Source organism: Crotalus tigris, unplaced genomic scaffold (genome assembly GCF_016545835.1).
Source record: "Crotalus tigris isolate CLP2741 ecotype Arizona unplaced genomic scaffold, ASM1654583v1 scf7180000017767.837487, whole genome shotgun sequence".
NCBI lineage: Eukaryota > Metazoa > Chordata > Lepidosauria > Squamata > Viperidae > Crotalus > Crotalus tigris.
This window is the reverse complement of record NW_024096621.1, coordinates 391753-417500: the sequence shown is the minus strand read 5'-3', so window position 1 is coordinate 417500 and position 25748 is coordinate 391753. Positions and strand designations below refer to the sequence as shown.

The window sequence follows — 25748 nt, the reverse complement described above, 5'->3', positions numbered from 1 at the left end:
ACTGTCGCCCTGCCTATTTAACTTATATGCAGAGCACATCATGAGAAAGGCAGGGCTAGATGAATCAAAAGTTGGAATTAAGATTGCCGGGAGAAATATCAACAACCTAAGATATGCGGATGATACCACTCTAATGGCAGAAAGTGAAGAGGAACTAAAGAGCCTCTTGATGCGGGTGAAGAAGGAGAGTGCAAAAGTTGGCTTGAAACTCAACATTAAGAAAACCAAAATCATGGCATCCGGCCCTCTCAATTCCTGGCAAATAGATGGGGAAGAAATGGAGTAGTGACAGATTTTATTTTTCTGGGCTCCAAGATCACCTCAGATGGGGACTGCAGCCAAGAAATTAAAAGACGCTTGCTCCTGGGGAGGAAAGCTATGGCAAATCTAGACAGCATACTAAAAAGCAGAGACATCACACTGCCAACAAAAGTGCGTATAGTCCAGGCCATGGTTTTCCCAGTTGCAATGTATGGCTGTGAAAGTTGGACCATAAGAAAGGCTGAGCGTAAAAGAATTGAGGCCTTTGAACTATGGTGCTGGAGAAGACTCCTGCGAGTCCCTTGGACTGCAAGGCTTTCAAACCGGTCAGTCCTAGAAGAGATCAACCCTGACTGCTCTTTAGAAGGCCAGATCCTGAAGTTGAAACTCAAATACTTTGGCCACCTAATGAGAAGGAAGGACTCACTGGAAAAGGGCCTAATGCTGGGAAAGATTGAGGGCAATAGAAGAAGGGGACGACAGAGAATGAGATGGCTGGATGGAGTCACTGAAGCAGTAGGTGTGAACTTAAATGGACTCCAAAAGATGGTAGAGGACAGGAAGACCTGGAGGAACGTTGTCCATCGGGTCGCGATGGGTCGGACACGACTTCGCAATTAACAACAACATTAAACTACAAATCTAGCCTTTCTGTCAAAGGCCATTCCCCCCCCCCTCTTTTTTTTTAATTTGCATTAAATGGATCTGCTCCATTCTTAGATAATTAAATACTGGTCATATTTCTAATTTTTAAACTATCATTTTGGATGTACCTGAATTTGTTGGATTTTTTTTTTTTACAGAAAATCCTGTATCCTTAGGCAATTTTCCACCTGAACAAAAAGGAGGAACAAAGAGAAATTAGATATTAGAATCATGGTATCATATATTTTATAGAATTATTGAGTTTAAATGTTCTTTAAAGATAATCAGATTCTCTCTTCATGTAGGAGCTACTTTGTTTGTTTGTTTGTTCATGAGATTTAGAGACTGCCCAGTTGCAAAATGATTCCGGGTGGCTTACACAAAAATAAGAATAAGAGGAAAACAGAAAGAGGCATCCCATAGATCCAGATAACACACTCCCTATAATAATAATTTAAAAAATCACTGGGACTCCACAAACCCTGTACACCAAGGACTGGAAGAACAGCTAATTTTTGAAAGACTTTCTGTATCTATTATATGATGCAGCCCTGTCTTACTGGCTGATTTTCTTGTACAGACATTCCACCTAAACCTTCTGCCTTTTACTGTAGTTCTCACCCACTTGTGGTACTGCCCACTCCACCTCCTGTTTTACAGCCCTTCAAACATTGGAGGGATATGGTGTGCTATCATTTCTTCTTCGATCATCCCTTCTGTTAACTGGAATATACCCATTTTCATTCAAGGCCCTCTCCATCTCATTTCAATTCATTGCAATCTCTTTTGAGCTACAGTGCCCAGAACAGGGCACAGTATTTCAAGATGGCTTGACCAGGGCAGAATAGAGTAGAATTTCTTCACATGATCTGCACTCTATTATTCCTCTTAATATCTCCCAAGAGAGCATTTGCCTTTTAAACAGCTGCCTCAGACTGCTGGCTTATATTTAACTTAAGACTTGAAAAGAACTGCCTGATCCTTTTCTCATGTACTGCTGCTAAGCCAAGTCTCCCTCATCCTATACTTTTGACTTTTATTTTTTCTCATCTCAGAAACCAACTCAGTTGATTTCTCATAGTCTCCCTGTTATATTCTTTCTTATTCATTTCATTAAATTAAATTAAATTCATTTCCTATTCATTTCATTTCACTGCTTACGACTGGATGTTTGTTTTGCTTTTGTTTTTTAGTCTTCTCTCTCTCTCTCTCTCTCTCTCTCTCTCTCTCTCTCTCTCTCTCTCTCTCTCTCTCTCTCTCTCTCTCTCTCTCTCTCTCTCTCTCTCCCCCCCCCTCTCTCTCTTTTAAAGTATTAGCTGCCCCTTCTGAACTTGACGATTGTTCCCTCAACTCACTCACCCAAGTCACAAGTTGTAGATAAAAATGTTGATCAGTGCATACAAAATGTTGACACAGCACCAGGACTCTCCTCACAGTACTTTCCTCCAATCCAAAGTGAATGATTTAATGAACACTCTTTGGGTACATTCATTCAGTCAACTTTGGATCTAGGAGCATCTAGCCCATGTTTCTCCACTTTACTAAGGAGAATATCAGGAGATGTTCCTCTGTTGAAAGATTTACTGAGTTCCAAGTATATCTGCAGCATTTATCTGATCAACTAAGCTAATAATTCTATAAAGGAAAAAGGTTTGTGAAAACCAGGAACACTTGCATAATGCCTATGCAAGGGTTCATGCTTCTAAAACTTTTGCCCAGTATACACATCAAGCTGACAAGACTATAGTTTCCTGAGTGTTCCTGTTCATTGTTGAGGTCTGTCTTCCAGTCCCTAGTAATTACTAATGGTGGTTCTCCAGAACCCTCTGCTAGTTCCTTTAGCACCCTGGGATGGAATCTAGCTGGCCATGGGAATTTGAATCCATTTAAGTTAGCTAGGTTCTCTCTTACCATTTTTCTTTTCTGTCTTAAGCGTCATTCCCCAAACTCTTCAGCTCATTTATTTATTATTTAAGAAAATGGCGGCCTAACTCACTCTCCGTGACTCCAGATAACTTACAAAGATTTTTTAAAAACCAATACAAAAACAGTATCAAGCAATAACCCCCACTTCCTGGTGACAACAATCAGTCAATCAAATAAGCCACTTGATGGGCTCAATCCCACTCTGGGGTCTCCAGGCCAGTTGGTATTGACCTGACCCCTTCATGAAGTTTCAGATTGTTCATCAACCCCCAAACATTTATTATCTGAATAAAATAAAGTAAATAACAGTACCATACTCCAGCATCATTATAACAACTGGTTAACTTATTGAGTAACATTCTCTCAATTCATATTAGCACTAGGTGATCCTTTTCTTGGTTGTCCTTGGACATACTGGTAACAGAAAAGCTTAAACCATGTTCCAGCTTCAGACTCCTGGCACGAATGAATGACCTTAATGAAGCAGAACAAGTCCAAATTCAAAACAGATGTATTTTTTTTTTAAAAAAAATGAAAGACACTATTTTCAGTCATGCGCAGATCTATCAATTGGTCTCTGTCTCTGTCTCATTTGTCTGTCTGTCTGCCTCTCTCACACTCACTCTATCAGCTGTCTGTCACCTAGGGATAATAGAACTATCACATTGAGTTAAAAGGGATATCTATTAGATTTATATCCCATCTTTTTTGAGGAGCTTAAGGCAATATACAGTGCATTACATCTCCTCCTTCTATTTTTCTCTTTAAAAAAAATCTTTCAACACCTGTTGAACTTAGAGCAAAAGTGATTGGCTCAACATCACCCAGTGGACTAGAACTAGGGTCTTCCCAGTGCCAGTCCAATCCTTAAGCACTATGCCACAGTGGTCCATTTTGTGTAGTTCTGAATTTCATATCCGCATTTGTAATGTTGATGATCTGCACAGCAGGAAAGAGAAAATATAGCAATATCCCAAGATGTCATCTCCTTTTCAAAGCTCTGTGGGAATTACATAAAATCTAAAATGCCTCTGCTGGAATTTGCTTATCATGCTAAACACACATTCATAAAGTTTGCTGCTGATAATTTAAGAAACATAGTTCATAAAGAATACTGCAGTTCTGTCATTTTGAAAACTCAAATGTTTGGGTAATCATTTTACTATCTGTCTTGCTTTCAATGAACCTGTATGTGAAACATTCACACTTGAATTAAGTTTATAGGATACCCTGCATTTTTGTTACATTTTAAACTTTTCAAAGAAAAAAATGTTTTGACATTCTTTCCCAATTATTTATAGCTTCCATTTGTGAAACCAACACTCTTGTTTCTTTCCAATATTTTAGTTTTTTCCTAAATATCTGGGAGAAATCATGAATTATGTAGCTTTAAGGAAATAATAATACTAAGAGTTTAACGTTTAGAACTAGTTGAAAGTCAAATAATAATATTTTTCATGAAACTATATTAGTAATGCTGGAAAAATAGTATTTGAATTATCATTTTTTAATGTATCTGCAAAGAACCATCAAAACTTCATTTTGTTAAGAATGATACAAATGTTTTCTAAATCCTCTGAACCATAAATGAATGGATCTTTCCTGCTTGTATTTCCTTTTACTTTCCCATTCATTCAGTGTAACCATATACATCTTTTATTGGATCAGCCATCTTCATTTCATTGGAAAGTAGCATGTTCATTTATGGGGAAAAAAATGCATACACAGATCTGCTTCCTGTAGTGAAATTACAAAACTCCTTTGGAGCTACTATATAATGGTAATGGGGAAAAACACAATTTACTTTTATTTGAATGCGAACTTGTTTCTTTTCCCATTTTCAAACTAATGCACAAACTGAAATTTCATCACCATTTCACCATATTTCTGAATTCCATAATTCAATTCAATGACAAAAATTGTTCTAAGAATAATATAATGAATATGTACAAAATGAGTGATATTAATATTTCCATAAATTGGGTATATTTATTGGGTATATTAGACAAAATTACAAAGAATAATAATGGAGGAATAATCGATGCAAAACACGTATTATTTTTAGTGCAAAATAATTTCAGTTAACTTGACAGATATGCAAAATAAATCACAAAACATAGAGAAACCAAATCAACATATTTGCCATTTCCAAACTATATATATTTTATTTGGTGATTATATCAACAACATTGCATTTATAAATAATTTCCAGCTTAGAGGGAATAGATCATATTATAGCAGTTGCTACTTACAAGATTTATTGGTTGTGAATAAAGTATTAGTTTAATTTACAGTACCGTTGTTGGAAGGCTTCTTTTCTTAGGTACAGTATCCAGAAAGGCAAACTGTTTATCAGAATGATGGGAAACTGCGTTCCCCTTGACATCATCCCAAACAGATCCTTGCTATAGAATAATTGCAAGAAGCAGTACAGTGTCAAGGAATATAGCTACCAGGTGCAACAGAAAAGTAGTGTTTAATATTTATTCTTGAATTCAGAGATTAATTTCTCCTGATATGAGTTTAATAATCAAAGAAATAACAGTTAATTTCTACTCAGCCACTAAGTTTAGATTGATTAATACATCTTTCCTTTAAATGTTACGTTCACAAGTTTTGAAATAATAGCATTAAGACATGCTGGCATGACCTCTGTTGAATCTCCTCCCCACCCCTCAAAAAAAAATCAAGTCCTGTCATTTTGATGCAAATTGTACCTTTGGAAATGATGGCCTGAAAAGAAAAGGTTTCCATGGTAACCTTAGGGAACCACATAACCTGTTTATCATAACTTCTCTATGAAGAAAATTGCAGAGTGGAGACTGTGCTTTGAAGTCAGCTGTATTTTCCTGCAGACTTCATTCTAAACTTAAGGCCATTCTTTTTCTTTTATACATAAAGAAAGGGAGGGAGGAAGCTCCTTCTGGAAAATCACATTTGGCCCATTGGTGCTGCATCCAATTTGAAAGCTAGACCTCCCTTCTGAAAAACCAAATTAAAACATTAGTACTTCTAATAGGTCTCTGCCCCACTATCCTCTTTCTCTTCCCTTTGCTTGTGTCCTGTGCAGTCTCAGCCTTTCCCAGACAAGAGCCATTGGTTTTGCTTTGTGGTCCTATTTTGCCGTTTGAAAGGAAGCTGTCTTACTCTGTCTTGAGAGCACCGTGTTCACAGTACTATTGCATGTGACGAGGATGAGAAAATCCAGGTAAGCACCAGAAAGGTAGAGATTCTTAGGCCTCTTGCTGTTAATTTGAGGTCATGTGGATTTTTGAACTGAGGTATTGTAATTCACTTGTTGGAAGAGAAAAGTATATTGGCTATTCTTTAAATTCAGTGGGGACACCAGTGGTCCAATAGCAAGGCAAAGTTCAGGGAGACTAGAATCTTTCTTTGTTTGAAGCTCTATATTAACATTATTTTCTATGGTCTTTATAAATTTGGAACAGATGTTGCAGCCTTCTCCTCAATTGTCTTGTTTTGAAGTGTCATTTGAGATGGCCACCTGAATAGGCTTGACCCCATCTCCAGTGATGTTTAGCACTGGAGCCCAAAAAGGGCATTGTCCATCTGGCATCCATCTGGTACCAAAAATGGTAGATAGCATTAGATCACACAAATATTGTTATTAACTGTTAAAGTGGTATCAGCAAGGGAGGGAAAGTTGTCTCCCAGTCATGATCACAAGCTTAAAGAAACTAAATCTTTAGCACTTGGAAAATTTAATCTGGTGTAATTTAAAAAAAAAATCAGTTCTTATGGTATATGGAATACAGCTAAAATCATCTTCTGCTGATAACTTTGATAAATGTTAATGCAGACCTATTGAATTTTGGCGATGTGCTTTGTTTTCATAGTACCGCTGAAGTTTAGAGAGGGCTTTTTGCCATAATTATTTAAGGTGGAATGGATAGACAAGCAGAAGAGTTTGCCCTCTATCCTATCTATTTTTAAAAGGATTAAGGTGGATTTATTACTCTAGCCATTAACATTCCATGAATACTGTTCTGGTTTGTTATTAGATTAGAAGAAAAGCATGCAAGGTTAAAGTTTAACAGCAAAAATATTATTTGCTTTATTCAGCGTGGATTGCAATGTAAGACATTTGTCTTCCTGTCCCCTTCCCCAGTTTTTTTTTCCCTCCGATGATGGAGTATCCTGATTTTTGTGCACTAACTAAATGTTTAGAATGTAATAATGCAAGGATTATTGCTGTGCTTTCTACTCATGAGAGTCTTTAGCAAAGCAAGACTCCTAGAGACAATGAAATGCAGTTTCCCTTGTGTGTGTATCTGCCTATAGTATATGTGTATTTTACTGCTTCTTTTCTCTGCTTGATCTGCAATTCAGTTTTAGATCCTGCTGTGACATGCATACTCTCACAGCAGCATGTAGCCATGTATGACAGTACAGTAAATCATGCTAAATATTAAAAATAGAGTGAGAGATCCAGCTGCCCATTGCCAATTAATGAACTGAGACTTTTTGCCGCTTTCTCTCCTCTCCCTCTAAACTAAATCTCAAGTCCAGATTTCTGGCTCTCACTGTTCAGACTCACTGCTGACTTCCACGAATGTTTTGCATAGCTTAGGTTGAAACTTTAGCCTGTGAGAGTTAGAGCGCTGGTGTGCTGAGCTCAAAATGCTTGGGTTAAAAGTTAATGTAATGGGAGAATTTGAAAATATAGATAACAATTTTAACTGATAACAAGGAAACTGATTGGAAAGAGGAGCAGTGAGTCATTAGAAAGCACTAGTTATCTGGATCAACTGTTTAGTCAACTAACAGCAATAAAGGAGAAGAGGAGAATGCAAGACTGGAAGAACAAAAGGGGGTTATTTTCAATCACAGCCAGTGTCAAAAGGTTGGCTTTAATATTACAAATGAACCAAAGCGGCAGATTGTCATGCAAGTATTAAATAAATGCTGTCCTTCCAGTTTAAAGAAATAAACAAAGAGCTGGCCGTTCCATGTGTCTGCTTCTCTATAGAAGCTGAAAAGAGGATTGTTGTTCTTTGTTTTTGTTTTTTTTTCCTCCTGAGTTTATGTTCTCTTAAAAAAAACTGGAAGTATTTTTATTGTGGCCTAAAAACATGAAAATAAAGCAAGCCCTTTCTATTACCCACTTGAAGATGTCTCTTGTCTGTTTTCTAGTTCATCCCAGCCTTGGGCTTCCAGTGCAAGGGTCCCAAAAATCTGCTTGTGTTTAAAACAATTAAAGCATCAAATTAACAAAAACAAATGATTGGATTAATGGAACGGAAAGCCACCCAGAGAGAAGGGCACTGAGATGCCAATGATCTCATTTGTAAAAGGAATAGGGGCAATTCATGAGCTTGTGTAGCTTCAGATTTTGGAAATAGTTCTGCCAGTGAGCCCAGAGCAAGGATGGCGAACCTGTGACACAAGTGTCAAAGTGACGTGCCAGAACGTTTTGGGCGATATGCTAGCATTGACCAACATTGACAAACACGTCCCATTCTCAAAAACATGCCCCCATTCTCACAAGATTTTGGGAAGTGGCAGAGGCTGCATGAAAATGGGGTATGTTCTCATGTGGCCTCCAGAAGCATTTTCCAAATTTTTGACACACTGAGACCCAAAGATTCACCATCACTGGCCCAGACGTGGCTTCTCATTTTCAGTGTGCTTCCATCTAGATTGACTAAGATTCCTGTGAAAGTGCAATCCAGCATGTCTACTCAAAAGCAAGTGTAACTGAGACAGAGATTTCAGCCAAAAATCTGTATTAGTGCCCCTACTGAGCCATGGTGGGTGCAATGGTTAGAATGCAATATTGCAGGCTACTTCTGCTGACTGCCGGCTGCCAGCAAGTTTGGCAGTTCAGTTCTCACTGGCTCAAGTTTGACTTCCATCCTTCCGAGGTTGGTAAAATGAAGACCCACATTATTGGAGGCAATATGCTGACTCCAGGGATGGGATTCAAATATGTGAACAACCGGTTCTCTGTGTGGATGCCACTTCCAGAAGTCCATTCTGGGCCTGGGCAGCAAAAAAATAGCTACCAGTTCTGCCGAAGTGATGCAGCTGGCTGAATCCCACCACTGGCTGACTTTGTAAACTGCTTAGAGAGGGCTGTAAAGCACTGTGAAGCGGTATATTGCTAAGTGTGCATGATTTACTTGTGTAGCACAGTTCCAGGCACATCTTTTGCTTTTCTTTCTTCTCATTAGAGGTTTCCATCCGTGTGGCACCTTCTTTGTTCAGAATTGTTTTTAGTCCAAGTATATTGCATTAATGAGAAATACTGAAATATTAAAATGATATGATTGACATATTATTGTCTTCAAGTTTCATCCTACAAAAAAAAGAAATTAAATTTAAATAGTGGTGTCATTATCTCATTCTGTCTCAAGATATGAGATAGGGAGGAGATTAAAGGAACACTTAATTATTTGAGCTTGCTTTTCTGTAAAAGTCTGCAAAACTGCTAACCAGACACACCAAGGTCATCAGAAACTTTATTGATAAGAAAATCTTGTATGGCTGATAGAATAGCATGACTATTCTGTTTACTTTACTCCAGAAATGCTGCAGACCTATGGAATGTGCATTCTAATGACATACCTACAGCTATTAATCAACACATTGTGGTAATCAGTGAGTGAAAAATATGACCAGAAACTGAGAACTACCTTAGAGGGATTCTGTTTCCTTTGAGATCATGCCCTTGCATTTTAGAGTGAATAATGTTTACATAATTGTGGTAGAATAGAACAGAATTCTTTATTGGCCAAGTGTGATTGGACACACAAGGAATTTGTCTCTGGTGCATAAGCTCCCAGTATACATACAAACAACAGGTGATAAATCATAATCATAAAAATACGATCAACGTAAATCATAAGATGCAAACAACAAAGTTATAGTCATGAGAAACTAAGGAAATAGGTAATAGGAAAGGTGAAAGGGATAATAGTAATACAGCCAGATTAGGTGGTTTGACATCCCGGGGCATAAGACAATGTTGTGGGAATTAGTTGTTTAGCAGGGTGATGGCATGGGGGGGGGGGAATGTCCTTGTGTCTAGTTGTTTTGGCATGCAATATCCTATAGTGTTGTATTGACGGAAGAAGCTGAAACAATAATTGTGGTAGAACCTAAAATATAGAGGTATAAAACAATTAGTCCTCATTTAGTGACTGCAGTTGGTTCCAGTGAAATGGTGAGAGAGAGGGAGGGAGGGAGGGAGGGAGGGAGGGAGAGAGAGAGAGAGAGAGAGAGAGAGAGAGAGAGAGAGAGAGAGAGAGAGAGCCACTTGTTGCTGCTGTTCCATTCAGATAAAGTCCTCTCATACTATGTCCTGTGCCTAACCTGGTTTCCCCCCTCTTTTTTGCTCCCTTGCAGGATGGAGTGATTGCCTAAACAAGCAATCACTTTCTGAGCTGCTTTTCTCTGCAGGGCAGGGCATCCCTAAAAAGTGCTAAGCATCAATTAACAAGCTGCAGCTCTGTAATCTTAATTAATTGATTAGAACCCTCTTGCAGCTGCTGCCTGAAATTGACCAGAACTTAATCAGTTTCACAGTGAAGGCTTTTGTTATTGTAAATGCAGGCATAGGTGCCAAAGTTACTTTTTCATCACTATAGTAATTGCAAACAGTCACTATTTGAGGAAGTCATTATAAATTGAGAGTTATAAAGCAAATTACAGAATTACAGAATATTCCCAGTTGCCTGTAATTTTATGTTCTCCAATTTGGAATGTTTGATGGTCTTCTAAACACGATTTGAGTTTTCTAGATTTAGGAGAGTTCTGGAAGCTTAGTGTGAGACCATATGGAATTCCCTTCTGTTGCACTTTCCTTGGGCATGTGGGCATTCATTCCAATTGCATGGCTTTATTATATGTGTGCACCAAAGCACAGACTTGTGCAATGAGATTGACCTAGTGCCAAGCTGCTCTATGCATATTAGTTGGAGATATACAACATTCACCAATCATGAGTTCAGGGTTCCCCCCCCCCTCTGCTTGCTGAAAGCATGATGAGCACATTGATTTTTCCTCATTCACTCCCCCCACAGCTTCCCTGCTCTTACAATACAGGCACAGTTCATTGGCAAATCTATATTCTAGACACATACATAGGGATTTCTTTATGCATGTTTCGGAAGGGCAGCAATCTTTGTTGACTTTTTTTATTCCATTGATCCAGTGGTGGGATTCAAATATGTGAAGAACCAGTTCTCTGTGTGGATGCCACTTCTGGAAGTCCATTCTGGGTCTGGGCAACAAAAAATAAGCTACTGGTTCTTCCGAAGTGGTGCAACCGGCTGAACCCCACCAATGCATTGATCACAAGCAAGTTTTCTTCTCCTTTAACTATGTGAACATATAAATCTGACTCATATGACAACCCATGATGTCAGAGCCAAGGAGACCCAGTTTGGTGTGGAGGTTAGGGTATCAGGCTGGAAACTAGAAGACCATGAGTTCTAGTCCTGCTTTAGGCACAAAGCCAGCTGGGTGATCTTGGGCCAGTCACTTTCTTTCAGCCCTAGGAAGGAGGCAGTGGCAACCCACTTCTGAAAAATCTTGACAAAAACTGCAGGGACAGTCTCCGAGAATAGGACATGATTGAATGGAGGGGGGGAGGGGGAAGTATTAAGAAGTGTCAAATTATGATTAAGGCAGAATACTTTAACTGAAACTGTGGTTTATTTTTGGTTCAGCCAGTTCTGCTCTCTTTGTGGGTGGTCTACAGCTAGGTAGCAATAAATCTGCCTAGAAGATGAAGTAGACAGCCCCCAAGCAGTATTTCCACCACTCCAATCTTTCTTTTACCATATGCTGCCATAAGGGGTATTCCTTTTAAACATGGGGGAGGGGGGAACTGAGGGCTACCATTATGGTGAAAAATAAAGCCAGCACTCCCCGAAGCAGCAAAATGTCACATTGCTTCCTTTCCCAAAGGTTGATGAGGCACTAACTTCTTGCATCAAAGAGGAGGCAAAGTTGTCCCAAACTGTTCTTGGAATGCTTTGTGTAATTGTTTGCTGGCCATCTCATCCAGTAAACTTTTAAAGCTATTAGAAACCCAGATCCTTGGATATTTTCACACTGTGTTTAGCTGAGATTGTTGGGGAAAGTTATTCCTGGGACTATCACATACTGCTAGGTATATAGTGGTGATTAAAGAAATGAAAAGATACTATTAAAGATATTCTGTTGGTTATCATTTACACCTAATGTCTGAATCCTTTTCCATTAGTGAATCATTAGCTGAAATCTTGGTCTGTGCAGAATAAGAGAACAAGGAAACACAGTTGTCTGGGAGTAAGTCATGCATACTTTTCAGCTGATAGATTTAGAGTTATATTGACCAAATGGAGTAAGAGATTATTGGTTTTTTTAAAAAAGTAAAATCATGATAGAATTTTCCAAAATGACTAACAGTAGCAAGTTATTACTGAATGTTTCATACAGCATAGTTCTAATTGTTTTTGTGGTTAGACCTTGTAAGGGCATTTTAGTTATTGGAAGTGACTAAAAATAATAGCTTTTTTTAAAAATGAGCTATTTCTTTTCTTGACATTACAAATTAGCTGTTTTTTCAGTATGCCACGTGAAGAATTTTGCATAGGAAGGGTAAACGGTTAAAGAATGTATAGTTGATTTACTACCTGCTGTTTAGCATATGAACTAATATATTTCCAAAATCTCAGTCATAGAGCATGATTATATTTTTGTGTCTATTGAAGACAATGTAGTATACAAATTAATAAGAGGCTACTATTTCTGGTATTACCTTGCCGATTCCATCTACAATTACCAAACTGAAAATAGAAGAAGAAAAAATTGCCTTGTTACCATAACCTAAAGCCTTACTTGTTGAAATTCTCATAATCCTTCCTTGTTACTGCACAGAAGGAATAGAAACATTGAGCAGCAATGGGTTTTTCTGTTTCAGAAAAAAAATTGCTACCATCTATTGTCATAAGGCTCGGCCTGAATAGATGGGCATTTCAGAGCTACAGTTGATGCTTATAGAGAAGATCAGGGCTTTTTATGGGCTTTGATGCCTGGGCTGATACACTCAATATCTTCGGATGTGTTTAAAATTACCATAAACTAACAAACTTGCACAAGAAGGTACTCAGCACCAATTTTTCTTTAAACATCTTTTTCTTTGGGAACCAAATAGAGGGAGATTAAAAATGTCCTATTGTTTTTAAAGGAAAATAACCTTTAACCTTCTCTCCCTCAACAATTTTATGTGAAAAGGAGGAGGGGGAGTGGGGAGGCTCAAGTAAACTAATCAGAAATCTAAGCTAACCCACATTTTCAAATAATTCAGAAGAGATGGGAAGGTGGAAAGATTTTTCTGAACAGTAAGACCTTGGGGATTGTTGTGCCACTTTTGGTAAATGCGGTGAGAAATCCAAAGCAAGTCTGGACTTGTGTCACACACACACACACAGACACACACACACACACAAGTCTCTCCACTCTCCCTTCTCCTTTTCACATTAAAATTTTGAAGGAGAGAAAAACAGAATAGCTGGACAATGAGCCTTTGCTGCTATCTCTAGGACACTGCCTGCTTGGAAAAGTCCTGACTTAGCACCCTGCCAGTTGCAAGATTTAAAGAAAAATGTCATAACCCTCATATTTCCACCAATGCTTTTTCTGCAAAGGGTAGTAGATAGGGTGGATAGCTCAAAAAAGCTTATCAAATGTCCCTGATTATAAAGCTTTCAGTGGATTCCTCCATGTGCATATCTAGAAAGAGGGGAGAGAGAAAAGAATGTGTAAAAACAAATCTATCCTTGTCAAAAGCTGTGGACCTTGTTCTTTTATTCCAATAGCATTTGTTAGTTTGTCTATTGATTAAATATACAGGCTGAATTTTATGTAATTCAGAAGTTTATATATTTCCTCCACATCTACAGCAGTAGATGTGCCAGTAAAAGATATCCTGTCTTTTATGTGGTGTTTTAAAAAGGACAACTTATTCTACGCAGTGACGAGTATAAAAAGTAACATTAAACAATGATGCAATGACATTGATGGGATTATATAACCCTAATTCCATCTTCAAGAGATGACTGCTGTCATTAAAATCAATGCAACTTAATTAAAGCAAATTATAGATAGATACATCTATAAATAAGATATTAAAGTGTGCTGCTGAATATGATAATTGCTGCGTATTTAGTAATCAGTGTGTATGTTCTGCATTTGTCAAGAGGGGTTTCATTCAGTGAATCAATGGAGCTTTATTAAAAACCATCCAAATTAGAGGCAGAAATGATGACTCTTATAATAATGCAAAATCACTGTTTCAGCTTTGATCACAAGGAGAAAAGCAAGAACACACCCTTTCTCTATATAAAGAAAACACTGGCATTCTGTTCTTTTTTCCTTTCTTTTCTTTATTATTTATTTTTAAAAATGAAAACAAGGATGTTTGAAATTGGAATTTGTACCTTTTGGATTAAAGTACACTTGGAAAATCTGGAAGGGCTTAGTTAAATAATGCCATAAAATCTCAAGACAGAGCAAAAAATATCTGTTCGGTCCTTTTCCTGATACAAAGAAAGCATTTCAGGAAGACTGTTGTTTTTGTGATAATGCCTGATATTATGCAGTTGGCTGGAATGTGTCTGATAAAACTTAACATTTTATTCTTTATTTTTCTCCATGACTTAATCCTCTTTGGACAGGCACGGGCAGCTACACATTTCTTGCGCATTTGCCTTCCCCACCCGAGCACACATATATGTTCCTGGTAGAAAATATAAACTTAGAGATAAAACGTCAAATATTGACTTATGCATGGTTTCTTGTTTCTTTTCATGCTTTTTCTTTTCAACACTTCATTAGAAATGGGGAGATTTGGGTTGTGAGGGAGGGGGAATACTGAAAAATGGAGATCAGGGCCACTTCTGAAACCATCCCTTTAATGCAGTGGTTCTCAACCTGTGGGTCGGGACCCCATTTGGGGTCGAACAACCATTTCACGGGGGTCGCCAAACAAGGCTGTCTGCCATTTTTCCCCCTTTTCTTTGGCCACGCCCCTGGCACCTGGTGATGTATAAGTGGTTGGGGGTCACCACAACATGGGGAACTGTATTATGGGGTCGCAGCATTAGAAAGGTTGAGAACCACTGCTTTAATGCAAGATGAACAGGCAGCAAAAACCTGTGAAGCTTTGCTTGAAAGAATGTATTTATGTGCCTGACAAAGGTAGAGGAGATCCTGGAAGGAAGATAGTAGTAATATTTGAGTTAATGTCACTTTTCACTATTGGGACAATACTCAATACAACCGAGTGACTAGTCATATTTTAAGCAGAAAAGTTGAATGATCCCATAAGTGTTACAAACTATTACTAGAAAAAGTGGGGAACTGTTATTGACAATGCTGCTGTGCGCAATCAACTTACTGAAATTCTCATGGAATTCAGACAGTCCCTAAGTGAATAATCCCAAGCAGAAATGGTTGGGGTTTTGTCCAAATAATTCTGATACCTGATTAGAGATGTAGTCTCCTTTACAATGTTCTGTAAACTTTTGCAGCAGTGAATACACACACTTTCTCTTATCTTTTTCTAAGTTTGGTTTGTATTAGTTTTTACTATTGTAAATTCTTAATAAAATTCTTAATAAAAATATATTCAGAAGGTGTCCATAAAAGCAAACTAGCTAAGGCAACAAAAGCTGATAAAGGTTTTATATACTTTGCACACATAAGGTGTTTAAGGATGAAAGAAACTGTCCACAACCCACAGGGAAAAAAGTATTTCTGAACCTTCTGCAACATCAATCATAGGATAGTTGTCCAATGTCATCTTCTTCTTTTAGACCTGTACGCTGTGAGTCTTGCATACTTCTATGTGAGGTAGCTCAAGCAATAACTCATTAATATATTTTGCAGCTCTATACCATCAGAAAAGCATAGAGACTAGGGTCAAAGGCAATGACAGCTTCCTCCCTATTTGCATGTTAAAATATTTCAAAATAGTCTGATTTTATAAATAAGTCTCTGGATAGCAACTTACTTGGGCTGCTCAAGAAGAAAAGTGGGATGCAGATTGAATAAACTAAACAAGTACAATTAAGTATCTCCTTGGCGACAGAACTGCTCACCTCAACTCTGGATTTTTCCTAGCAAACCTATCTAGGAAGGGAACAGGGGCATCCACAGAAGGAATTAAAAAAGTCCAGATGGAGGCTAATCAAATCCCCGCCCTGCCTATGACATTCATTCAAAAGGAGTGGGGCTCTGGCCACTAGCAGGATGCTTTTGACAAAATATACTGTCCTCCGGGAATGCCAGTGGAAGGAAGAAAATAGGGCAAAGTGGTAGCTAGTCTGGAAAAATGATACACATTATTCCTTTCTAAGCAACACATTTCATGAGGGATTCTCTGTCTTAAAAAAAACTGGCCAGATTTCTCTCCTGCTTTTCTCATACGCAGGGCTTTTTTTCTCATAGAACGCCCAGAACGGAGTTCCGGCACCTTTTCTAGATGGAACCTTGTAGGGTAAGCAAGGCGGGATGTATGATGTGTGTGAGTTCTGGCACTTTTTTTTTTTTTTTTAGAAAAAAAGCACTGCTCATACGTATTGTAGATCAGAGCTTTTCAACCTTTTCACAGATTGTACCATTTTTAGGACATGACAATAGTTGAGTACCACCAGTGCTTAACAAGGTGTCAAAAACTTGATAACTAAAAAAAAAGGGGGGGGGGATTTTAGGTTTTACTGATTAAATTCATTTGTTGTTATAGAAATGGCTAGTTTATAATAATATGGAAAAGTAAAAAGTTGAGGTTCAATGTTAATGCTTCCTTCTACTGCAACAGAGAAAGTCTGTTCTTTTCCCCTTCTCCTCCTCACATTTTCCTCCTTTTTCCTCCCCACTGTATCCTACTATTTGCTTTTGTATTTTTGTATTTTATTCTATAATCTAATGAAATATTACAAACTGTAGAAAAAAAGGAAAAAAGTACCAGTTTTAATTTCTTCGGTGGCTGTTCCTTTGCTGAATCCCTTTCCCTTTGCACTGACAAATGTATGATGAATTTATTCATGTTTATTAATATGCACCACTACCAGCTCGCTCAGGGGTCTTTAAACTTGGCACTTTTAAGACTTGTGGACTTCAACTCCCAGAATTCCTCAGCCATCATGGCTGGTTGAGGAATTCTGGGAGTTGAAGTCCACAGGTCTTAAAGTTGCTTTGGCTCATTTCCCTCCCCTGCTACACTTGGCTAGCAATCACATACCACCTGCCACATGGCAAAGTACCACAGGTGGTATGTGTACCACCGGTTGAAAAGCCCTGCTGTAGATGTTAGAAACTTTAGATTTATGCCAATCATTCTGATATAATAGGGGTCTTCCAACTTGGCCCTTTTATGACTTGTGGACTTCAACTCCCAGCGTGCCTGGCTGAGGAATTCTGGGAGTTGAAGTTCACAAGTCATAAAAGGGCCAAGTTTGAAGACCCTGTGCTATAATATTCTGCTATAGCAGAAACTTTCTCCTGCTTTTTATTACATTTTCATCTACCTGCAGGTGTTTTTCAGTCTGATTTATAAATCAATTAATTCAGAATATTAAACCAAGTTCTATGTAGTTTAAATTCATACCAGAACTATTTTATTAATTAATCTATTTGTCTTCTTATCTGAACAATAACAACAACAACACCAGCAGGGATTCACTTTTTTCTTGAAATATTGTACTGGTTTTATTTGGAATCCAATCTAAAAATGCTACTCTAAACATTAAAGATTTTTAACAATGTTTTTTTTTTTTGCTTTATATGATCATGAATAAAGTAATCACTGTTCTTGCCTGTTTTGCAAATTTATGTCTCAGTTCACTTTTTCTGCCCGTAGGTGGGTGCAGAATAATAAAATCATTCAACTAGATAAATAATTTATTAAAATAGATTAGAAACCTGAAAAATCAAATGTTTTCTGGAAAATGCTTTGCTGAATACTTTAAAAACTGTTACTGGTCCTGTAATGTATATGGACTGATGGGAAAGGGAAAAATAGTAAAACTCCATGAAGTTTATTGATAATCATAATCTGTATCAACTTATTCAAGTTCTCTTTATCAGAACTTGAAATGGGACCTTTGATAATGTAAACAAAATTAGATGAAGTAGTGGTTGCAAAAAAGCAAGATAGAAAACGTTTCTTAACAGGATATAAAATTGATAATTGCATCATAATGTACCTTTGTACTTTTTAATTTTTATGCGTGGTTTGGATGTAGAGCATTCAGTCTATAGAGTTCTGTTTATTTTTACATATAAGCAGCCTCTTCCCGTGAATTGAAAGCCCGTATCCAAAGCTTAAGCTAATCCATTCCATGAAGGAGCTACTGTAGGAGAGCAACAATCACTAAACAAAATGAGTTTAGAATCTCATTATGCTAATTTCTATTGTGTGCTTGATCTCGACCTCTGAGAGAATCCTGTTTGGATTTCAAAAAACGCCTACGAAAATATCTATTAGCACAAGTATCTGTAATGGGAACTAGGCAGGCATATGCTTCCCATTCCCTCCATAAATGCATTTTTCCCTTCTTGTTTTATTAGGTCAGCTCCCCCCTCCCCCTCCCCTTGATTTGCTGAGGTCACTTCTTGACTTGTGCCTTAGACAGATGGTGAATGAAAGAAGGGCTTGGTGGATTCTCGAAGGAACGATGGAGAGCTTTTCCCTGCCCTTGGAGGTCTCTGGCCACTTTACCCCCAGCACAGAATCTCACAGCTGTAGTGAGCCAAGTTTTTACAAACTGTATCCACAGTGAGTTTCTATGGCAACGGTATCTTAGAGCACACAAACAGGATTGGCAAGGGAATTCCTTCTCCTTCTCCTTCCACCCAAGGAATAACAGCAACAGTCATAAAAACAGTTATATGCAGACATATAACAATAATAATAATAATAATGATGGTGATGATGATGATGATAAAATTGGAAGGGACCTTGGAGGTCATCTAGTCCAACCCCCTGCTCAGGCAGGAAACCCTATACCATTTCGGACAAATGGCTGTCCGGTTTCTTTTTAAAAACTTCCAGTGTTGGCGCATTCACTGTTTCTGGAGGCAGGTTGTTCCACTGGTTAATTGTTCTAACTGTCAGGAAGTTTCTCCTTAGTTCTAGGTTGCTTCTCTCTTTGGTTAGTTTCCACACGTTGCTTCTTGTCCTGCCTTCAGGCACTTTGGAAAATAGCTTGACTCCCTCTTCTTTGTGGCAGCCCCTGAGATATTGGAACACTGCTATCATGTCACCCCTTGTCCTTCTCTTTGTTAAACTAGACATACCCAATCCCAGCAACCGTTCCTTATATGTTTTAGCCTCCAGTCCCCTAATCATCTTTGTTGCTCTTCTCTGTACTCTTTCTAGAGTCTCAACATCTTTTTTATATCGTGGTGACCAGTAGAGTCTCAACATCTTTTTGGTGGTGACCAAAACTGGATGCAGTATTCCAAGTGTGGCCTTACCAAGGCATTGTAAAGTGATATTAATACTTCACGTGATCTTGATTCTATCCCTCTGTTAATGCAGCCTAGCACTGTGTTGGCTTTTTTGAAGTACATAAGTTAGCTTTGGTAAACAACAATAAACTGGTATTTTTTAATGTTCTTATGCTCCTTATTTTAAAAGAATAAGTGAAAAAATCCAAAACTGTGAGGAGTTACAGAGTTGGAAAAAAGCCAAATGTCAGATTTTGTAATGAACAGGGGATTTGTGGGAGAGAGGGAATAGCCTCTTATCCAGGTATTTGTGCAATCCAAGTTTCTCCTCCCCCCACTTAAATAAATATAGGAAACAAAACTGGACTAGAAGACTGCTTCATTAAATCCCCATGGCCTTCACAAAATAGTTCATTTTAATTTATTTATTTTTTAAATTAAATCTGTATGGGAAAACTGTGTGGCTATTTAAGAGGTCCTTGGAGCAGGAGCCAAGGCTCTTATGGCAAAGGGTCCTTCTGAGATCCATTTCCACTTCAGGTTCATTACTTGGCTATCTCAGCACAAATATTGGTCTGATTTAAACTTAACCGCCAAATTATGGTTTATGTATGTATGTAGAGGCCATAAACTCATGCCCTCCCTCCTTGTTTTCTTCTACTCTGACATAAGGAAGAATTTGACAGCTTCTAAATCCATTTTTAGTTAGATATGGTTTCTTTGTAGGTCCAGACTCAGAGCTAATCTTAATTCTGATCCAGAAAAGAATTTTTAGCCAGTTTGCAACCTTATATTGTTGGCTTACAATTCCTATCAGCAACCAAGGATAATACAGTCCCACATCTGGAAATGCATTTTTAAGTCATCCTAAGCTATAAAAAGTATAGCTGTGATTTGTTTGAGTTGAGAAAAAATGTGTAACCTGCATTTGTTTAAAAATGAAGCAGAATTTCCCATCTCCTCTTGCAGCTGAGGCAGAGACAAAGAAAACTGATAAGCCCTGGTTATCAGACCCTTAGGTGATCATTCCTAACCTGAAAGATGCCAAAGTGATGAAATATGTATTGTGATATCACAAGTTGTGCTCCTTACTAATTGCATTGTGACATAGCATGCAAGTACTTAAGAGGCTGAGCTTGCATTGTGATGTTGTTGTGCATATTTTGTGCCTTATCTGTTCTCCCACTGGATGTCCATGCACCAAACCATAGTTTTCAATTATGCCGTGTAGTATGCTTCATTTATATAGAGAGAAAACATATAAAAATGATGCATAAATTGGTAGGCAAGGGATTTAAAATTAGTTTTCCACTATAGCATTAGTAAATTATGAATGACTGAATATCATGTATAGTAGACATGTCAACTCTTGACGTCACGTGGCGTCGCGCGACGTATTGGAGCTTTTTTCCCCTTCCTGGCAATGGGATGGGCATGGTTTCCTGGTGACGCGTTTGGCCCGTGGGTCGGCAGTTTGACACACCTGATGAATAGCTTTAAATGACCACAATCATTAAGCTTTAAACTAGGATAAATAGTGAGAAGAGTGGTCAATATGATATAAATCACCACATAAAATTATAAACTACAATACAATGAGTCAGAATCTATTTTGCTTTAAGTATACCATGAAATTGAAATATGAACTATATACATAAAATTACCAAAATTATGGATGAAGTACAAATCCGATATTAAGTTCTAGTCCAGAAATTGTTTCTATTTAAATTCTATGTTAAATTTACTTTTAAGGTGCAAAGTTATTTTAGACTTTCTTAACTGGATTAACCATTCTTGCAAAGAAGCAAACATAATTTCTACTAAGAAGCATATAACATCTCATAAATGCTTTATTAGCTTCCCATACTTTAGATTAGTATTCCTCAACCGTGGCAAATGTAAGATGTGTGAACTTCAACTCCCAGAAATCTCCAGCCAGTATGCTGGGCTCAACATGTGTGCTCAAGGAGGGAGGGAGGAATAGTCAGAAAATGACAACAAAAATATAGTTGAGGTATAAATTATTCTTGCAGACATATTTTGATTGAACAAATGAAATCGGGAAAAGCCTTTTTGTTCTGTGTATCTAAATTTGATGGCAGGCTTTCCTTGTGTGGATAGGACTGCATGGTGCAATCACTTTAAGTGGCTATGAGAGGATGAGCAGAGATTTGTGCTTCTGTTGAACGACTTACTCTTCCTCACATATAACTGTCTTATGCATTCTTCAGCTTTGCATTTTGCAGGACATAAGGTTTAGAGCAGGAAGATGGGTTGTTGTAAAACAATAATACATGCTTCCCCAATAGTGAACAAACATAATTATTTTCTTATTTGTTCCTTCATGACACTTCTGCCAAAGTGAAGAATAGATTCATATTTTTGTTAATTATCATACATTCCTCCAGCACTTTGGAAGACAATGGTTCAGTGTTCTGTTGCAATCATATAGACAGTATCATGTTTTATGCCCTGGTAAACAGATAATCATGAACTTGCGTGTTCCTTTTTATAGTCTGTCCCACAGTTTCAATAAAGCTAATTTAGGTCCAAATCTTAACTTGACCAATCATCATATATCAATAACTGGCTTCATTTCATGCAATATTTTTCTTGATTCCTTTCAAAAATATGTTCCATACAACTTCACAGCTTCTTTTTTGGCTTGGAAAAGGAATAATAAGAAGGATTCTTAAAGAAAATTATTATAAATAGTAATAACATCAAATGTGAATTTCTCTTGAGCCTCAGAATTTCTTCTCTGTTGATTTTGGCGTGCTAGAGCCTCGTTTGTTTTTGATTATCATTTTTGAGAAATGTTTTCAGTAACAGGGTTGAATAATTGATCTTCATCACTAATTATACTGCTCTCCACAGGTGTCTGGAAAAGGTCCAGATGAGACTCCACACCACCTCCAGTTTGAAGGCATAGAAAGACAGTATGCATCCTTACCCAGGTAAGCTTTATTGTATATTTATACACAGTCACTCTTTAATGCAGACACAAGTGTGTCCATACAAATGTTTTTTCACAGGCAATCAAGGAGTCTTTTCCTCCTCCCACTGTTCCACTGTTTAGCAAAATCTGCATTGAACAGACATCTGGCAATGAAATGAGAGATTATGTTGCAATTTTGTTATGCTGCCCTTCTGCTGATGATTTAGTGCCATCTTTATAGCTGTGTTAATAATTTAGACAGCCAATGTGGGGAGGGGGAGAGATGAAGTTTCAATCACTGAACATGTCAGCAAGAATCATGATCTGTAGACAAGGATGTGATGCTGAGGAAGCTTGTTCTATGAGATCTTAGACACTTTAGCAGAGCTGAATGAGACATCCTTTGTGGAGGACGAAGGGGCTGCTGGGAACAGTTGCAATCACAGTCCCACATCAATTACTCTAGAGTTTTTTGAAGGAAATTTCATTTTTCACAGCAAAGGCATTCATACTATAGCCCCATACCTAAATAATTGAGTAAATCTCCACTAATGAAGTGGATTGCTATAACTTTCTAACCCTATATTTTCCAAGACAAGACAGTTTTGAGGTTGTCATCAGGCTAAAATGTGGGAGACCATGAGTTCTATTCCTGCCTTAGGCAAGACATCAGCTGGATGACCTTGGGCCAGTCATTCTCTCTCATCTATAGGAAGGAGGCAAGAGCAAACCACTTCCTAAGTCTTACCAAGAAAACTGCAGGGACTAGTCAAGGCACCTGACTTGGACACACCCTCCTCCCGAAAAAAATCCAAACTGGTTGAAGGCAATCCATGCCTATGGATTTTGGGATCACAGCTCTCCGAATTCCCAGCCACCACAACCCCCACATTAAATCAATCTTTCCCAGCATTAGGCTCTTCTCCAGTGAGTCCTTCCTTCTCATTAGTATTTGAGTTTCAACTTCAGGATCTGGCTTTCTAAAGAGCAGTTGGGGTTGATCTCTTCTAAGACTGACTTGTTTGAACGCCTTGCAGTCCAAGGGACTTGCAGGAGTCTTCTCCAGCACTGTAGTTCAGAGGCCTCAATTCTTTGGCGCTCAGCCTTTCTTATGATCCAACTTTCACAGCCATACATTGCAACTGGGAAAACCATGGCCTTGACTATATGCACTTTTGTTGGCAGGGTGATGGCTCTGCTTTTTAGTATGCTGTCTAGATTTGCCATATCTTTCCTCCCCAGGAGCAAGCGTCTTTTAATTTCTTGGCTGCAGTCCCCATCTGTGGTGATCTTGGAGCCCACAAACTTAAGTCATCACAATAATATATGGGCCCAGAGGCAGTTGCTCACTTCTGTAGGGTCAGAAATGTCAGGCCTAATATACATGTTACTTTGTTGTTAATATTTATTGAAACATTCATTTAATAGTAGAATTATAACAAATAATTAAATTGAGTAGTCCTCGTGAATCAATTATGTTCTCCTTCCCAAACTAAGATTGTGCTTTCTTTGCTATCACACCGTTTCTCAGCTCATGTGAACCAAACATCTGCTTTCACTTTTAAGAAGATATTCCAACTTTTCTGAAGAGCCAAAACTCTATAAATCTTGTTTCACAAAGATCCTGGAAACAAACAACAAATATTTGTACTATAAGCAGTGCCCAATGAAAAGCCATAGTGCACATATACATGCATACAAACATACACATTTATTTAATTAGTTCCACTCTATGGTCATAGTGTAAGCAGGTTTTTCTAATTTAGCTCCTCGCTTACCGTCGCTGTCCCCAGCATCTCACACTAAATATGGCAGGAAAGATTTTTAGCAAATCCTAAAGTACAGAATAATTTTATTTGAAAATTACAAATAATATGAACCATGACTTTACATGACCAAAGTTTGGTGAAAGTCAAAGTAGAATCAAACAATAAGTAGCAGTGTTAAAAAAGGAAACTAAGAACATGGAAATACAGATAGTTTATAGCTGCCTACCATACCAATCCAGGAATATATATGGTCAGAAGGAAGAAAAGGTAGCTTTCTAAGTCAATGCATCATTCTCAGGGATACTGAGGGATTTTATGTTCAAACAAAGCACCCCCCCCCAAGAGTCCAGCTGTCTTACATATTTATGGTACCTCTTTGTTCATATTTTCCTGCTATTTATTCTTTCAGATTTTATCTACTGTTAAATCTACAGAAGTTTTCTACCTATATGGCAAATTAATTTCTTGGTTAAATTGTACTAATTATGGAATTATAATTAATAAACACTTTGATGGAAAAGAGGCATACCACTCTTGGTGATGTGAGAATTCCAACTGTCCCAAAGGTTCTGTCATGTCTCAAATCTTCTCTTTTAGATGAAAAGAACTAAAAAATTCAGGGTAATTAATTTTGTTATTAATTTTGTCATATTTTATATGTTCTGTTGACAAACCTTTACCAGTTTCAAACTTTAGTAAACAATAATAAAGTGACTAGAATTGGAATGCCAATGTTCTCATGCAAAAGTTACAATGGAAGTCTATAGCAGTGGTGGCGAACCTATGGCACGCATGCCAGAGGCGGCACTCAGAGTCCTCTCTGTGGGCACGCACGCCGTTGCTCCAGCAGAGTTCGTCAGAGCAGTGAACACGTGAGCGTTTGGAAGCGACAGGGCAGGAAGTGAGCAAGCAAGCAGCGTTAGAAGGCGAGGGACTGGCCCCCACTGCCCTGGCCCCGGCCTGCTCATACAGTCTGCTGTGACCACTGCAGCCACGCCCACCCAGTGCCCCCACCCTGAGGGCACCACAATGCTGATGCAGCCCTGGCACTTTGCGATAAATAAGTGGGTTTTGGGTTGCAGTTTGGGCACTCAGTCTCTAAAAGGTTCGCCATCACTGGTCTATAGTATTCAAGAAAATGTGGAAAGTTATCTACATATGATTATCAGCATTCACTGGGGCAGTATCTAATTTGGTGAGGTGTGTGCTTATTAAATGAATGTCAACTTCTACCACATTTTAGCCTTTCATTGGAGCACACATCTGAAATATCATGGTTCTGCAGTCTACATTCCCCACCAAGGAAGGAAAGTTTCAAAGCCTGAATGTTTCAGCCACATTTAGGGCTGGGCAACCTCTGGTCATAAGGTCATATGTGCCCTTGACCTAACCAAAAGCTTACCTTTTTTTTAACCTCCCTTTATTTTGTTCAATAAATAACTCAAGACAGTGAGCAAACATAATACTCCTTCCTCCTCCTAAATTCCCCACAATAACAACCTGTGAGGTAGAACACAGAACATAGAATAACAAGGTTGGATGGAACCTTGGAGGTCTTTTAGTCCAGCCCCCTGCTTGGGCAGGAGACCTTTTACCATTATGGACATATGGTTGTCCAATCCCTTCTTGAAAACCCCGGTGATGGAGCACTTACAATTTCTGGAGGCAAGCTGTTCCACTGATTAATTGTTCTCACTGTCGGGAAATTTCTCCTTAGTTCTAGGTTAGATCTCTCTTTAATGATA

General features: G+C 38.2%; 1 protein-coding gene across 3 annotated transcripts in view; it reads left to right on the top strand.

The window, feature by feature from the left end:
* The window catches only part of PARD3B (par-3 family cell polarity regulator beta), a 461004-nt gene that overhangs the window by 398708 nt on the left and 36548 nt on the right, over positions 1–25748 (top strand). For all 3 annotated transcript variants that reach the window (XM_039341567.1, XM_039341566.1, XM_039341568.1), the window contains exon 20: positions 22174–22253. In XM_039341567.1, the coding sequence (XP_039197501.1) occupies positions 22174–22253 (80 nt within the window). The remainder of the gene's footprint in view (positions 1–22173; positions 22254–25748) is intronic.